The sequence below is a fragment of the Amphiura filiformis genome, chromosome 4, assembly GCF_039555335.1.
Source record: "Amphiura filiformis chromosome 4, Afil_fr2py, whole genome shotgun sequence".
NCBI lineage: Eukaryota > Metazoa > Echinodermata > Ophiuroidea > Amphilepidida > Amphiuridae > Amphiura > Amphiura filiformis.
This window is the reverse complement of record NC_092631.1, coordinates 22,332,410-22,350,837: the sequence shown is the minus strand read 5'-3', so window position 1 is coordinate 22,350,837 and position 18,428 is coordinate 22,332,410. Positions and strand designations below refer to the sequence as shown.

Here is an 18,428-nt window from a genome sequence, read left to right as displayed (position 1 = left end):
AAAGAAAGAAAGAAAGAAAGAAAGAAAGAAAGAAAGAAAGAAAGAAAGAGCAATCGCTCGGCGTGGTTTTATACCGGAGACATATGTGATGCGATCAAGCAAAATCAATCGGAACTCGGAAATATTAAATTTTCAGTTTCTTAAAGGAATGCAAAAGGCATTTACAAAGCTGCATTTTGCAGAAAACCCCATCGAAATTGAACAACCACTTCCAAAGATATGAGTAATTAAAGAGTTTCTAAAACAAAAGGAAACAAAAGGAAATATTTTCTTTGGTTTGCTATATCTCAAAATCAATATTTCCGAGTTCCGACTGATTTTGCTTGATCGCATCACATTATTAGAAACAAATTACATGGAACGCGTTTTTGATCTTGTGAACATGGTGCGTAAAAAGGATGAAAACGAAGGATTTTCAAACAGATTTTGACAATTTGTATAAACATACAAACATAATGTAAAGCTATATCCAACGCAGCAACACTTCTCTCACTTGGATATTTAATTGTTGAGAAAACTTGATTTTAGAAAACAAGTTTATACGTCTTTTATACGCTTTTTATACGTTTTTTTTAAATTTTTTTTATACGTATCCTTAAATCTTTTTTTACCTGCTATTTCCTGATTGATTTTATTTTCTTCCTTTTTTTCAAATAAAACGAAACGAACATTCAATGTATACCGTAAAATAGAAAATGCAAATGACTTGAGGAAGACTTGATAGAGGAATTATCAGTTTGTATAATATGAAAAGCAAATTATGCAAGAACAAAATTAACTTAGTCTACGGGAGTTGTTTTATGCTCATCGTAAATTGGTGAACAATTCAGATGAATTTTTCAAAAGAAAAAAACGATCAATTATTTTTAGAGTTTTCATATTGTCCAAATTAAACTCGCGTGTCGCCTTCGGTTTGCTGTCATTTTGGTGGTAAAATGAGCAGAAAACAACAAAACTAAATAATTCCAGATATATGATATAATAATAGTCATAAGAGGTGAGTCACTTGGCTATTCTATTTGAAATCCACATTCCCTTGTGAAGGATGACACTGCTATCATAATAAGCCCAATCGGCATTGGAAGTTTGCAATGCATTGTAGGACAGTTTTTGCAGTTTTGGGACACTTTGTCCTTTGACCTTTCAGAAAATTCAGAAATATTGGGTTTTTGTACGTACAAAATATAATCGAAAATGTTTTACAATATTTAAAACAAATGTGAAAAATATTAGTATTTTATACATTAATTATTTGGTATTTTTAATGATCAAAATGACAATAATAAGAAAATTTATAATAATTACGTCAATTTTCCCGATATGTCAGAGGTCAAAGTGTCCCAAAACTGCTCTCAAAAACCGGATGTTAGAATGGCGATTGGGCTTATTCTGTGTAACCATGTGGTCAATTAATGTGCAATAGCGTAACCCTTCACACGGGTGTAGACTGTAGACGAAAAGTTCCAAATTTTCTTGAAAAATTTAATTTGGAATCAGCATTAAAAATGCATTAAAATTAAAACAAACAAGACCAGTATTGGTTCAGTGGTTCTTGAGATCACTATTGATATTTTGAGAAACAAGCTCATAACGTGGAATTTTTATGGTGAACATTTATATGGATAGCCACAGAGCACTAACAGAATGTGTACGTTTTATACCAAAATCCAGATAATAACATGCCGAGTGAAACATGTTGAAATAATCCAGTTGAATTTTAGGATTTGAAACGATTTGCTTCCTATTTGGGACATTTTGTTTCGAATTCCAAATCTTCAACGCCTTCTCCATTGCTGAAAATTGTTTGATCTTGAAACTCCAAGATCTCCCTCAAGGGGTGTGGGTTTTTAAATAGAAGAGCCCGTTGGACGTATAAAAAAGACACTGACTGCGTGGACCGAAGCGATAAACACGCCAGCGTACCTCGGGCAATACTGCCCTCGATATAGTCATGTAAATATTTATTAATAATCCTCCCTGTAATTCACTGCCAATCGCAAATGAATTGATCTGTTAAGACTCGAAATTACTGTCAAGAAAAAATAGACAGGTTCTGTATTTTAACGCTGCCGTTAGCAAACACCGATAGAATCGATCTGAAATAGAAAAGCATTGCCAATTTTGTACAAAAAATCAGCTCACTGGAAAGAAAAAACACGTCAGGTATACTTTAACTAAGAGTGGAAAGTTTCACAGTTTTTATTTACATTTTCAAAAGTTTGAAAATTCTATGACAATTACTGTCAAGAAAAATAGACACACTCTAAAAAATACCTATTCAAAAATGAATAGAATCTAATCAAATTTGAATAGGTAAACATGTACGCCGGGCACTTAAGAGAATCTATTCAAAATGAATAGAAAATTCTATTCAAATAAATGATCCCAAATTCTATTCAAAAATGAAGAGGTCACTTGTCAGAAAATGAATAGTTTACTGTTACAGTTGATTAGAATCTATTCAATGTATTGGAATCTATTTGACTCTACTCAAAAGGGAACGAATTTGGGGAAGTATGCCTGGAGATGCTTCATCTCTTGTCCGCTTCGCGCTAAGAGAGGAAAACTACGACTCATCACCGTGGTATTGAATAGCCATCAAGTGTGTTTGATAACATAAAATTACTTTCTTGAAAGGGGATAGCAGAAAAGGTATTTGCTTGAAAATATAAAATCTATGGTGTTAAATAGCGTTTGCCCTGTTTTCTTCATCCGTGGTTTTGTTTCCTATTATTTCAACTGAGTATAATATTTAGGATTTAGAGAAGATCCTCCAAACACTTTCTTACCAGTGCCTATGTCCCCACCGTAATGTGTAATGCCAACCAAGAAGCAAAAGACCCCGGATACAGCAGCGTGCGTACTTTTGACCAATGAAATCCCTCATTATCGTTGACGTCATTTTGATGAGTGTGTCGATTCAAAGTTTTCTGCGATGTTGATACTAAATCGCATCAAACGGTATGATTCGATTTAAAAATGATAAGGGATCTATTCAAATTGACGAGTTTCTATTTTAAAAAAAATGAAAAGACTTTCTATTCAAAAAAATGAATAGGCCGTCATTAGCAACCACCGACAGAATCTATCTAAAATAGAAATGCATTGTCAATTTTGTTTTACTTGAATTATATATAAAATCAGCTCACTGGAAAGAAAAAAAAGCTTTAATTAATTACTTTAATTAAGAGTAGAAACTTGTCCGTTTTATAAATGTCAAATTCCGTGTTTTTCCGTTTACTATATACTAACAGTGGCGTAGCTAGGGGTTGTGGCGCCCGGGGCTAAGACACATAATGGCGGCCCCCTAAGGTGGCGCCCAGGGCACGTGCTCCCACCTGCCCCCCGGTCGCTACTAAAGTTTGAAGATTCTAAGGCAATTTTTATATATTTTGTTGTTGTTTATTATAGAAATCAAGATTCATTCATTCATTCATTCATTCATTCATTTATTCATTCATTCATTCATTTATTCATTCATTCAACAATTCAACAATTTATTCATTCATTCAACAATTCATTCACTCAACAATTCATTCATTCATTCATTCATTCATTCATTCATTCATTCATTCATTCATTCATTCATTCATTCATTCATTCATTCATTCATTCATTCATTCATTGACCATCAAATTTAGGTTCTAAACATGTATGCATCCTTGCTCTTTTTTTTTTTGTTTTCGCTATCAAGAGTTTCACGATGCGTATTCACGATAGCCTGTAGTTGCCGACGAAATGATATGATCGAAAGGAATGACCCCTTGGGCATAAAGGGGATCGTAGTCATGTATCTAGTAAGTTTTGGCGCAAGTGCTAGAAAGAGGTTAAAACATTGTGGTTCGTAATTTCAATAAATGTTTGAATTCAGTATCGTTATATATTCAAACCGCTCTCCAAAGACAACGGAACAGATGATAATTATTGGAAACAGTACTGTTAAGAATGTGTGTTGGATCAAAAGGTTTGCCACTTTGCCTTGTGTTGAGGTGATTTCTTTCACGAGGTATTCACTCTCTGTAACAATCCTACACCGAATGACCTGAAAACCGTTAAGGCAAACTTGCGATGTTCTTTCCACACCTCACCCGTTGACATTACCATGCCTGCAACAAAGTTGGAAACTCATTTTCTAATCATCCACAAACTGTTTCTTCTTTTAACCCGGGTTTACGGAATTCCCGGAAGCGTATGTTATAATGGACATGCAAGTGCAACGTGTTTTAGTTTGTACGCAACTTGGAAGTTATAAAATTGTCATTTTTCACGATTTACTGATTTAAATTAATGTATTAATAACACTTTGATGTTCGGCAAAAGTTCATTCTACAAATCATACTTTGAAAACTTGCTTGATTTATTGTTGTTAATGAGTTATGTAGGGGAAAGTTGGGTGATGGCGAACGGTGGGGAATGGCGAACACTGGAATTTTGGTGAAAGTAGAATAGGGGACGCAATCAAACTATACCAAGGCAATTTCTATTCATCCACTCGCTAGACATGCTAGAGGCATGTTGTGATTTCGGAGGATTCTCTAGATTTTGTAGTGAGAATTTCAAGAAACAAGTAAATTGCTTTTGGACTTTTCGGTGAATATTGGGCAGAAGATAAAATAAGATGTACAGTAGATGTTAAGCACAGTTGTAAATAAAGTGTGATCCTTGTTTGTAGGGATGAAGTATATCTACTGATGATACGGTATCAGTATGGATGAAGTAGGTATCTACTGATGATATCAGAATGGATAAAGTAGCTATCTATTGCTGATATCAGTATGGATGAAATAGCTGTCTACTAGCTGATGATATCAGTATGAATGAAGTAGCTAAAAATGATGATGACAGTATGGATGAAGTAGCTATGATATCGGTATGGATGAAGAGCTATCTATATACTGTTAATATCAGTCAAAGTAACATTCATGGGGTTAAAATCAACAAATTTTGCACAAATTGCCACAAAAAGTGGAAATTTATGTGATTCTGGGTTTTTGCCTTAAAAGTTGCGAGGGAGGGGACAAACAATGGGGGAGAACAATATTTGGCGGGGGATAAAAGATAAATGATTGAAATCATGCCACGGATGATAAATCAATCAATCAATAAAGCAATGAATGCATGAACGAACGAACGATCGAATGAATGAATGAACGAATGAATACATAAATACATACACACGTACACAATACAAACGCACTAATAAATAGATAAATAAATAAATATAATTATGTACACGCTCTCCTTCACAGGATCGAGCACTCTTTTTAATGAAAGAAGAAACACAACTTTATGTAAATAAATAAATATATATATATAAATAAATAAATAAATAAGTAAGTAAATAAATAAATGAATATCATGAAATAAATATTAAGAAGTATTATGTATCAGAGACAGCTATCAGTGCTCAATACAAATGGTGACACAAATTTTATTACATTTCACAACAAAGTGTTTCACACAATGGCGATCTTCGGGTGAGACACTATAGTGAAATGTAATAAAATCTGTGTTTATATTTTATATAAATATATAAATATTTCTATTTTGTTGTAACGGTGATTGGTGACAGAGTGAAAATTACCGAGTAGTGACTGTACAATTATCTGACCATGCGTAGTAAACATCGAACTGATCGAAAGCCAGGTCAAGGTCAAGGTCAACGTCAAGTGCAAATTAGTCACCAAAATGGCGAGCTTGCTAAGCTACATGGCTGTGGTTTTGGAGCTGCGTACAGTACTTCTAGGACTGTTGGTCTTTCTGTTAGTGTCATGGATAATACGTAGTTATCGCAAACGAGTCACAAATCTCCCTCCAGGTCCTATGGCCTGGCCACTCGTCGGCTGCATACCACAACTTGCGTTTATGAATTTAAAAATGGGAAATGTAAATGATGTATTTGTGCGTCTATATGAGATTTATGGACCAGTGTGTAGCATACCATTGCCATTCGGAAAACATGTAATACTCGCCAGTGGGTATAAGGCCGCTAATGAAGCATTTACGAATCCAAAGATCGCCCAACGGCCACATTTTTCTTTTAAGGATAATCCTGTGGACGTCATGAATGGCTCAGGTAAATTAAATGTACAATCTATACTAAGAACGGATATCGAGGATTTCACTCATGGTGTAAATAAAAGCTATGCTCATTGCTTGCACGAGTCGAGTCACGAGCCGTGGTCACGAGTGCCTCATTTGTCCACTGTTCCGTGCAAAATTAGAGCGTCGTTGGGCAGTGTAACCCTTGAACATGTTTAAAACTAAACTGTCAAAAGGTTACACAGGAGGTTTTGCTTTTTAGAAACATGTTCAGAGCTCAATGACATATAGTAGGTTTTATTCTGTCGCTGATACCGACTCTGGTTGTCAAAGTTATCAAATCTCACTGTTGCTTTATAACCCCCCCCCAAAATACAAACAAAAACGCAGTGATTTATAGTGCGCTACGCACAGGCACAACGCCTAGACGTTGATCCACAAGCCTCAACACACTTTACATGTTGTCGCTGACCACTACGGCCACACATCATTCCATAAACCATTGAATAACAAATCAGGGACTTTGCTGCTTCACGAGCGCACACCATAGACATTCCACAAATAACCATCGCAACCAGGATCAGCTCCCCGAGTTTCGTACGGGTTACAACGAGACAATTAGCAGCAAGTTCCTTGTCCAGGGGAATTTCAAGCTAATTCAATTTTCCACGAGAGCATACTATAGGCACCGCCCAGGGTTCGAACCCGCAACCTCTCGCACCATAGTCGAACGCCTTAACGATTGAGCTAACTTCACTGCTAACTTATAACGACTGCGAAAGGGGGGGGGGGCGGAGGGGGTTAAGTGGATATGTTAATCCGTAAACAAGGGTTAAAAGAAGAAAAAGTTTGTGAGTGATTATAAAATGAGTTTCGATTCTGTTTCAGGTATGGTAATGTCAACGGGTGAGGTGTGGAAAGAACATCGCAAGTTTGCCTTAACGGTTTTCAGGTCATTCGGTGTAGGAAAAAGGAGCTTTGAAGATCAAATTGCTACAGAGACTGAATACCTCATGAAAGAAATCACCTTAACACAAGGCAAACCTTTTGATCCAACACACATTCTCAGCAATGCTGTTTCTAATATCATCTGTTCTGTTGTCTTTGGAAAGCGGTTTGAATATAACGATCCTGAATTCAAGCATTTATTGCATTCATTTGAAGAAATTATGAACCACAATGTTTTTAACCTCTTTCTAGCACTTGCGCCAAAACTTACTAGATACATGACCACGATCCCCTTTATGCCCAAGGGGTCATTCCCTTCGATCATATCATTTCGTCGGCAACTACAGGCTATCGTAAATACACATCGCGAAACTCTTGATAGCGAAAACATGCGAGATTACATTGATGTATATTTAAATGATATGCAAACGAAGAAAGAACAAGGAACGTCCACTCAATTCAGCGATATTGAACTGCTTGCTGGGGTTCACGATTTCTTTGGTGCTGGGACGGAAACAACTTCAACCACCTTACGTTGGGCTTTATTATACATGCTGAAGTATCCTGATGTACAAAAACGGGTGTATGAAGAAATTGACTCAGTTGTGGGACGTGATCGCTTACCCAAATTGTCTGACAAACCTAACTTGCCTTACACAGTAGCGGTTATCCACGAAGTCCAACGATGTGCAAGTATCTCATTTATGGGTCTCCCGCGATATACCGATGAAGATTTATCCGATTTCCAGGTCTTTACTATTCCCAAAGGCCGTTATGTGCAAGCCAGTTTGTACAGTGTTTCACGGGATAGCTCTATCTGGCAGGACCCAGATGACTTCAAACCCGAGCGATTCCTAGACAAGAGAGGACAAGTCATAAAGATTCAGGAAAATATGGTCTTCGGATCAGGTATGAATTAGGCTCACTTTTGAAATATTGTATCAAGCTTGTATGAATCGCAGACGCTGTGTACATTATTTTCTCAGAGTTCAGTCGAAATTCGCCGTAGAAGTAGTGTAACAGGATTATTAACACTATTATTAGGGAATTATCAGTCAAAGAGTATACACAGATTTGGTGTAAAAACAACAATTTTGGAGAATAAAGGTGTTTTTTTAAAATTTCTATCATTCATTGAATGAAAAAAAAGTGATGATTTTTTATTCGGTGTATGTCAAGTGTTACCTCTGGCTACACCTAACCTTAAGAGATAATAAAATACGTGCCATAAAACCTTAATAAGGATGCGTAAATGAGATTCAAAATTTAGAATTTACCCCACCAATACACAAAACAATCATTGCAACTGTAAGATGGCTTAACTTAACCCTCTTTTATCTGATAATCAAGGTAGCACATGCAGCACTAGCATTTTGCATGAATTGACCTATTAATTGTTAATGGATTTTGTTTTTTACTCCTTCTTCTCCTCCTCATCTTCCACCAACTTCATTTCCTCCCCTTTTCTTCTCCACCTTCTCCTCCTCCACCTTCTTCTTATTCTCCTCCTCCTGTCGCTTATTCTTCTGCCTTTTCCTCTTGTTCTTCTTCGGCTCTTACTTCTCCTCTTCCTCTACCTTCTTCTTTTTCTTCTGCCTCTTCTTCTCCTCCTACTCCTCCTCTTCCTCCATCTTAATATTTTTCTTCTTCTTCTTCTTTTTCTTCTTCTTCTTCTTCTTCTTCTTCTTCTTCTCCTCCTCCTCTTCCTCCTACATCTTCTTTTTTTTCTTCCTCTTTTTCTTTTTCTTCTTCCTCCTCCTCCTCCTCCTCCTCCTCCTCCTCTTCTTCTTCTTCCTCTTTCCCATCCAGGTAAGCGTGCGTGCTTAGGAGAGCACTTGGCCCGTATGGAACTATTCATCTTCTTCACTCATCTCATGCATCGATACACCTTCAAGAAACCTGCGGGAATAACAAGCGTGAATATCCAGCCCAAAGTAGCAGGAGTATTAATGCCGTTTCCTTATGATATATGCGCTATTGATCGCATCTAAATTGCTGTTTAGTTGTATGTGTTAGGAAACTACCAAAAATTGGATGACGTGCCATAAACGAAGGTCCGTTGGTTATGAGCCTGACCCCTCCCTCCCTGAAACATTAAGTGTGAAATGTTTAAAATTCCAGCCCGTATTTCTATGATTTTCTCACCATTTTAAACCCTTCTCATAGTGTATAATGCATATACTGGTGCATATTAACTTTCCTTATTGTATTCAAATTATACAGTCTCATCAAAACTGATGCTTATTTTTCTTCATATCATGCCCTTCAGATATTTGGAATACTGAAATATCGACCATGTTATCGAAAATATTTAATACAATATTAGTTTTGATCGCTATATTAACTGTTTTTTTAACAAACATATCGCACATATTTATACCCCTCCTTTCTAACGAACGGATTATCGTTTATTAAAGACGTCATCGAACTTGTATCAAAATTCCATCTATAGTTTAGGGTAAGTTCATGTGAAATGATTTGGACGAAAACTTCTTTTAAGCATGATATGCTCTCTCTCTCTCTGTGTCAGGTGGCGCTGTGTAGCGCTGCTGTGGTCTTCACAAGAGTACGCCATCTCACTCGATCCGATGCCAAGTGTGTTGCACCTTGCATTCCCTGGTTAGAAACCAGCTTCACGTCATTAGTCCAAGATGTTGGTGGACGTCCTCTTCCTCGTTTGCCTTCCATGGCCCCTTGCAAAATCTGTTTTTCTACACCTTCATGTTTCCTGACAATATGGCCAAAGTACTTCAGCTTTCTCTCCATTATGCCGCTTCTGATGGTTAGACTTGTACCAATCTTGTCAAGGATCCAGGAATTTGTTCTCCTGTCTTTCCATGTCACTCGTAGAAGCCTCCTGTAACACCACATCTCAAAAGCATCTACTCTTTTCCTATCATTCTTGGTCATAGCCCAAGACTCGCATCCATAAGTGGCAATGGAAAACACAGTTGCACGAAGTAGGCGTACCTTGAGGTCAATGGATAGGCCTACAGCCTGCAATAAAGTAAGGATAACTAAAACTCTAGAGACAGAGCCGAGACTGTAGGACAGTCTACCGACTTCCTTGGTTTACAAGATTATGGTGAAATAAACTTCAGGATACTAAAGTTGACTTTCCATAGGTAGTGATAGGTAAAAGATAAATTCATGCCGGAGCGAAGCCGAAAATGCCGAAATACCCATCTCTTTCTCCTTGGCGTTTGGGCCAGACTCCCCTACCTTGTTGGGGGGGGGGGAGGGGAGGGGTCGCCACCTTAGAGGTTAAGAGCCTTGTCTAATGGCCGAACACGATAGCACCACCGCCGGGATTTGAACCCGCAACCTTCCAATAACGAGTCGGAGCTCGTACCACTAGTCAACCGCGGCATTACCGTGATTTGTCAAACCCCTACATAAACTATAGGAGTTGCTGGTAACAATACATAGGCTGCTTTGTTATCAACTGTACTTCCAATTTAATGCACCTAACAAAATAAACCTGAACTTATTTTAAAAGAACATTTTATTCGCGCTCGCTATCAATTGAATGAGCTATACAAACAATTATTTTCATCTTTGATACCGTGAGTCCAAATGAAAAAAAGTCAATGACAATGTCAATTAAAATTTTGTTTTTCTAGATGAAACAGAAACTATATTTGTATTACAATCTTTCATTGAACTTGGGTAATATACGGTCGTGCGTCTTGAATTTGCCATCCAAAAAAGGTGGCGATGTTACGTTTTTCCAAAGTCGACTCCAATCAAATGATGATATCTCTGCCAAGCAAAAAGTTATTGTCATGCTTGTGGTCTCATTTTATTGCTAAATAAAATGCACTTTCAATCTGTAAAAAGATATTCTTCAGCCTTTGTAATACTTACACTGTGCTTCATAGAATTCAGAATGGGCAGGGTGGCGGAGGTGGGGGATGTGGAGGTGGGGGATGTGGTACATACTAACTCTATGGGATTGATATTTTTAGTGCATAATCTGCTTCTGTAAATGCTGTAAACTGGATTTTGACCCTATTTGGCATCTAAAAGACTCATTACCTTACAGCTTAACAATTCTACTAATCGTTTTTAATCATTTATGATTGGTTTAGTCTAGAAAATCAAACTTTTCCATACAAAACTACCCGTTTTCATATTAAACACTGTAGTAAGTAATGCGGATGTCTTCAAAATATAAAAGTTACTGACCCATTCCATGTCAACTCCAGGGATGTGCACCGCAGCACCTCTTCAATTTTTTTCTTTTTCTGTGTGGTGGTAGATATTGATGAGAAAGTAAAATCCCGAAAATTTGAGCTTCATACTCCATTTCGTTTTCCCGTGGCATCAATTTGAAATTTAGGGGGTCAGCGTAAAAAATGTGTCGCAATGCGAAAGACAACGTTTGGAGGTCCATAAATGTATAAAGGGAACCTTTTACAACTTTGAAAAGTATGTATCCTGGGGTACTTATTTGTGTAGAATTCAAATCTGGCATCAGAAAACTTGTAACTCCTTTACTTTAAAAGATATAGGGCCCTCAAAATGCAACTTCGTCCATCCAGGACCAACTTTGGGGGGTCAGAACTCCAAAAGTAAAAATAATTTTACTGTCCATTTTTTTGCCAGTCCGAACCCTTTGGTAGGACATTACTCTTATCCAATATTGAGCCTATTAGAATACATTTAGCTGAGATATTACCTATGCAAAACCCCAATTGTACATTTTTTGTACATTTTGACCCCCCTGAAAACCAATGTCAGACATTTTGATCCACCATCAACTTCAGGTATGTTGAAGATATGTCCTTGGAAAACATTTCTGAGAGATATTGGCTTTGGGACTCGATGGCTTCAGCACATCACTTAGGTTTGCATTCTCCATAGAGTTGTACATAAGTCATTATACATGCGAAATCAAAAATTGTGGAGATAATCTAATTAGAAACTCGATTGGTATAATTCAGGTCGATTACCCCCACATTTCAAGACGCTAATGGTTGATATTAAGGCAACATATGGAAAGGTTTCTATACACAAATGATTCTCTTATAAACCATCATGCGCACAATTTCCACCTCGATACACCTGAACACACATTTTCATCCAAAGAGCTTCCAAGCAGAGACCAACAAGTAGTGAATGTCTCCACCACAGTCTTTGATTACACTACACGGTTGAGTGCATAGCAATGTAGGAGCTGTGAAGTTTTTAGCTAAAAAATGGGCCTCTTTGATTGATTTTTGTCTAAACCTCAATTGTTCCCTTCATCCAATCAGAATTTTTTTAAATCAAACGAAAGCTAACAATTCCCCCTAAAAACACTCTTCGTCACTAGGTCAACATATAACACAATTCAATGCTATAGCAAGGCGAATGTGGAAAATCTGTTGAAAACTACCTATCCAAGCACATTTTTGACCAAAATGTAGGTTTTAAAAGTCAAAACCTCAAGTGTTCCTTACAATATTGTTCAAATTTTATGTTATTTAATAGAATGAGAAATGGTCAATTCTCTTTAAATTGCAAATCTTGTGCAAAAAGTTACTATTTCCGCCTGTCATAGGGTTGTAAATTAAATGAACTATGACTTTTAAAAAAAAGTGCTTACAATTATTGATATGACGTCTGTACCTGTGAGCACGCAGGTAAGAAATATTACCTCAGTAGAGTGCAGAGATGTTATTTTTGTGAATTAATGATCGAGTATATTTTCGTTTCAAGCATATTCATGACAACAAAATACCAATTATATTTGTTAAGCACATTCAAATATAACAAAATACCAATGACAGACAAATGATTTGATCATTATTTTGCCATGATGGTCATACCGTCGTACACAATGTTTTTATTTTCTGTGTTTAAATGGAAAGGTTCTCGCCCTTTATTGTAGGAGGTAAACCCTGGCAGTTTCAATGAGTGTAAAAATCATTAGCAATTTGCTAAAACATGGAAAAAGAGAAACGTTCATTGAGCAATTTATTTTACAGACCGTATAATACTTGTAGTAAATTGTGAGCTATCAAAGAGGTTGTGATTTAAGGGTAGACGAAGTATTATTGGTTGAAGCAGCCAAAATATCGATTTTCATTTTCTAAATCAATATATCATTGAAAAATAACACTTTGATCTTTTGCAAAATTTCATTCTACAAATCATACACTTATTGTTGTTAATGAGCTATGTACGTTTTACAAAAGTGTTGTGGTTTCAGCCCTCTCTACAACATAACTCAAGAACCACATGGCCTACAAAAATATATCTGTGATATTTGAATTCTTCTACACATTCGCTATGAATAATCAGTGCAGATTTTTGCCTCAAGCTCGTTACCATTCGCAAGATGCTGTGAACTACCAAATCGCAACAGTTTAGAATAGTTACGAATCTTAATAGGCCGTGATCGTACGCCCGTCTAACTATTCAAAACCACTCTCCTGTGACAGTGCGAGGTTGCTTATTTAGCATTACGTTTTGTTACCTGGAGAGATTTGATCATGTCCCACCTCCTTTTTCAACCAAATCGACGGTAATAACTCTTGTAGTGAGGGATCAACATTTAACCACAAAGTGCCTCAAGCAAAACTCACATCCTGGGAACTAAATACCACACACAAGGTCATTTTTATGTAAGTCGTTAACCCATGTGTGCCATATACTGCCTCTAGATATAAATGATAGCCTGGTGATCTGGTCAACCCATTGACAGATATACCAACCTCAGGAGGGAATTCATTTCTTGATCAATTCTCTTCAGGTAGTGAAACATAATGGCTAGTATTGAATATTCTGCACGTAGGAAATAAACGTGCAGACGAAGCAGAAAATGCACACAATTTGTCCGTGTTACAATATATTAAATAGAATCAATGGCAAGTATGAACATATGAAGGAAAATCTGACTGAATACGCACGAAGTTGATGGAGTGTCCGGGGTGGGGCTCTATTATTGTTTGTACAACTATATCATATATACACGAAGCTGTGTGAAATACACAAATTCTGAAATATCATTAAAAGGGGTACTACACCCCTGGCCAATTTTATGCCTATTTTTGCATTTTTCTCACAAATTATAGCACATTGGTGACAAGTAAGATATGTATATTGTAGGGACAAGGACTACAACTACTGTACTAAAAATTCAGCAACTCAAAGCAAGTAGTTATTGCGTTATTGATCAAATATTGGTTTTCCCTCATTTTTGACTGTAACCCCACAACTGTTGTTTGTGCTGAAATAAAATTTACGGTGCAGTAGTTGTAGTCCTTGCCCCTATAATATACATATCTTACTTGTTCCCAATGCGCTATAATTTTCAAGAAAAATGCAAAAATAGGCACAAATTTGGGCAGGGGTGTAGTACCCCCTTAACAATAATTATCTTACATTGTCTCACTACCATTTAATTGTAGTTAGTGTTTGCAGTCAATACCGACCAACGCGGTCAACTGACATGAAAGATACTTTTTAGTATCACAAGAAATCAATGATAAGTTTAGACAAGACTTCAAAGGTTGTAAAATGTACATCACAGTATAATATCGTTAGTTCAAACGTTAAGGAGTGTGGCATGTGGCTTGTTAAGGATTGTGGCTTATCGTACTAATCGGTACGTCATTGGTGCTGTCTTTTGAACAGTTACTTTGATCTCCAACCACCCTACGGCAGCAAAATCCAAGTAGGCCTACTACGCTAGCAAATGCACGGCGATAATGTTGATTAGTAACGCAATAAATCACGGGATTTATTATACTGTTAACGGTTGCAAGACATATCACTAGCCAATTAACGGCTCCGTCTTGACTGGCGGTTAGTTTGAATCCGTACTTACGTTGCGTGAGTGCCAATAACGCTCTATTAAACCGAAATATGTAGAAGGGACTGTTTAGGAAGAAAAACGCAACTCCGTTGATGATTAGAAGTCGTGCGACTTGATTACGAGCCCGCCGGTTTCTTTCTTGCATCTTATTGGTAAAACGCGAAACTCGTTTGTGAAGTTTCTTAATAATGATTCCGTACATGATTGTATTGCAGATAAATACCAGAATAAACGGTATGGCTTGCAGAATATGTGGAATAGTCTGGTAGAATGCGTGAATTGGTGTGCCAACCTTAAGTACATTCGGTAAACCTTTATACTGTTCATCATCTGGCCACATCACACACGTTTTAGCCATGATCCACCATTTGGGAGTAACGAATGCACATGAATAGAAACAGCCAAAAACCCAGGCAGATATGATCAATGTTAAAGTGCGTCCCTTGCCGATAACCATACGATGTGATAATGGCTTACAAATACATAAATAACGTTCTATCGTCACCAGAAACAGCAATGCGATCGAGGTAAAATGACAAGCGTATTGAACCGTCACATTAACACCGTACCCTACAGAAGAGGTGTATCCCAAATTTTTTACTCTTGGAGATATAAAATAAAAGCCCAGGAATTGATAGTCCACACTACATATGAACAGGAGATCAGATACTGCCAAATTACCGAGATAAGCATTTGTCACTGTCCTCATTTCGGAGATTTGAAACAAAACCAAGAGAAATAATCCATTTGCTAAGACGCCAAACAGAAATGTGATAGGATAGAAACTCAAGATGACGGAAGTTTCTTTCGTGCTCCAAAAGTAAGGAGCTAATGCTTCTTCGTCAAAAGTGCGTAAATCCAGAGTCGAATTGACATCGCAATAACTTGGGAGATCCGGTGAAATCGATTCAACTTCAGCCATGACTATCAGCTAAAATTGTGTGTCAGTAACTGGCTTCCCGATTATATGCAGTAGTTGATTCCGTAACCATATACCGATTGAAGTGGCGTTACAATGACTATGAGCAAGGAAGCGAAGTTCCTCCACTCAGAGCGCATACGCAAACGGTCCCAGCCGATTTGTCACTAAACAAATCGTCTGGCGACAACCTCATAGTACATGTAATCTTCTCTGATTTGGTAATCATCGTCATCATAAAATGAAAGACTGAGAATAAGCCAAATCGGCATTGGAAGTTTGCAATTCATTGTGGAACAGTTTTTGCAGTTTTGGGACACTTTGCCCTCTGACCTATTGGAAAAAATTAGAAAAATTGGTTTTTGTGCGTACAAAATATAATCTAAAATGTTTTACAAGAATGAAAACAAACCCCCCAAAAATTCCTATTGAATAAATAAATTATTTAAATATATTTAATGATAACATTATGACAATAATAAATTAATTAATAATAATTACAGCAATTTCCCCGATATGTCAGAGGTCAAAGTATCCCAAAAACTGCTCTCAAAAACCGGAAGTTACAATGGCGATTGGGCTTCTTGGCTGTCAATCAGCGCTGGGCTTGAGCACATGCAACGGTTGAAGGACAGCTATGTGCTTACATAAATCCACACAACGTACGTGAGTACGCACTGCGAGTCGCTGACATGAAAGGCGACATTAGACGATTGGCGCCTCAGTGGCTGCTAAGCTAGCGTATATTTTGCTTTTGTGGTATCTACAAATAGTGGAGCCTACGATGTTTAGTGTCAGTTACACAAGTCACTTCCTATGGACAATTGAAATCAGTTTTATTTGGAAATTCATTTTATTATACCTACTTTGCGTGGCGACGTATTATATTATTATTCATGGTTTATTCAAACACACTCGCAGCTAAAAGCTGAATTGCTGTGAAGTTCACATATAAAAAATACAATATACAACATGAAATAAAAGGGATATTAAAGAACATCAAAAACACACATTTGACCAAACAGACGAAACTCCTTCCCTGCAAATCTAATCCTAAGGTGGAAAAGTCCTCTGAAAAAGGAGAGGACATAAAACCCCGGGAAAAGTCTGCAAAGAGGGGTTTTCGCCCCCGAACCAAAACATTATGACCTATGAGTTGGCAATACTATCCAAAGCATAAATAAACACAAGATCAATTGCACATAAGTTAAAGATACGTAGCAACCTTGTCTTCATATTTGTTTCATATTCTTTTACAGCTAAGTCTACTCAGTGGCCCAAGCTGAGGAATCAGGCCCGGGGAATCAGGTTATTAGAGCAAGGTGTCATACTACGCCGAGAAGGTCCGCTAACTTCAGGCTGAGGACCTTCGTAAATCGTATAAATCGCGTTAGACAGTGCTAATACCAACAATAGTGAACTAAATATGCAAAAGACATTGATGAGAGTGATCACAAAGCCATGGCCAATGCAATCAACACAAAATTTGTTGTTTCTTGTCATGTTCAGCCGCTTTACACATCTGCTCTCCCTGCTTTCCTCCCTTGAATCCGTGGGAGGTCTATCATGAGCTGGAGAAAGTTAAGGCGTCCAAATCTTTTTGCCCTGACTGCATCCCACCAAGATCATAAGGGAGTTAACGTATATGAGTTGAGCGGTCCCATGACTGAAATACTTTACTCTTCTTTTGCTGAAGGCATTGTCCCCCACCAGTGGAGGTCTGCAATTGTTATTCCAGTTCCAAATCAATATCTCCATAGTATTGACAAACTTAGGCCCATATCATGAACTGATATCTTTGCTAAAATTGCTGAAGGCTTCATATTCTTGAGGATATTTCTGTCAATATTGACATTAACCATTTCGGTAACATCAGTGGCATTGCAACATCTCATTATCTGATTAATCTTATTCATACTACGGTATGTTCCTTGGTTCTGATTCACCTCAAAACATAGGCACTGTGGTCTTCACTGACTTTTCCATGGCCTTTGACCTTGCTAATCATAATATTGCGATCGGCAAGTTATTGGCCTTGGGTGTCAGGGGGGGCTATAGTGCCTTGGATCATCAATTTTCTCAGTGACCGTCGTCAATGTGTCAGATATAATAAAACATTGTCCGGTTATGCTCAGCTGCATGCAGGTGTTCCTCAGGGCATCAAAATTGGTCCTATCACCTTCCAGGCAGTCATCAATGATGCAGCTCAGGGCTGCTGCTCTTATGTTGATGATCTTACCTTTGCGGAGAACCGCAACTATAATGTGGGCAGGCTGATCTTGATGAGTTCCTGGATTGGTCCTTGAGAAACCTACTTAAATTAAATCCTTATAAATGCCAAGCTGTTACATGAGAAATCCACCTCCACGTACTGACCTTAATATTGGCAACACTTCTCTGAAGTATGTTCATCATGCCAAAGTTCTTGGTATTTACATCCAGGCGGATCTCAAATGGGATACACAAGTTAATCATATTTTGCCAAAATGCCAACAAAGGATTGTTTATTCGTAAGTTAAAACGTTTTGGTTTCAACACCACTGAATTGATCACCATTTATTCTTGTTATGTTCGCCCTCTCCTGGAATATGCCGATGTGATCTGGCATTCTTCTCTTACATTTAAGCAATCCTTGATGATTTAACGTATCCAGAAGATGGCCTGCAAGATTATATTAGGTTATAACAAGTTCATTGCTTACAAAAATGCTCTCAG

General features: G+C 37.5%; 1 protein-coding gene across 1 annotated transcript; it reads left to right on the top strand.

The window, feature by feature from the left end:
- Positions 1 to 5,669: 5,669 nt before the first annotated feature.
- Positions 5,670 to 9,495, top strand: LOC140150701 (cytochrome P450 2J4-like). Its single transcript, XM_072172785.1, has 3 exons — positions 5,670 to 6,076; positions 6,931 to 7,899; positions 8,800 to 9,495. The coding sequence occupies exons 1-3, from the start codon at positions 5,689 to 5,691 to the stop codon at positions 8,979 to 8,981; spliced, it is 1,539 nt and encodes a 512-aa protein (XP_072028886.1). The 5' UTR covers positions 5,670 to 5,688; the 3' UTR covers positions 8,982 to 9,495.
- The last annotated feature ends 8,933 nt before the right edge of the window (positions 9,496 to 18,428 follow it).

Excerpts from the sequence above, each read along its gene's own strand:
- LOC140150701 (XM_072172785.1), top strand. The coding sequence starts at position 5,689 with ATGGCGAGCTTGCTAAGCTACATGGCTGTGGTTTTGGAGCTGCGTACA. Across the intron at positions 6,077-6,930 it reads GGACGTCATGAATGGCTCAG|GTATGGTAATGTCAACGGGT; the intron begins GTAAATTAAATG and ends ATTCTGTTTCAG. Across the intron at positions 7,900-8,799 it reads AAATATGGTCTTCGGATCAG|GTAAGCGTGCGTGCTTAGGA; the intron begins GTATGAATTAGG and ends TTTCCCATCCAG.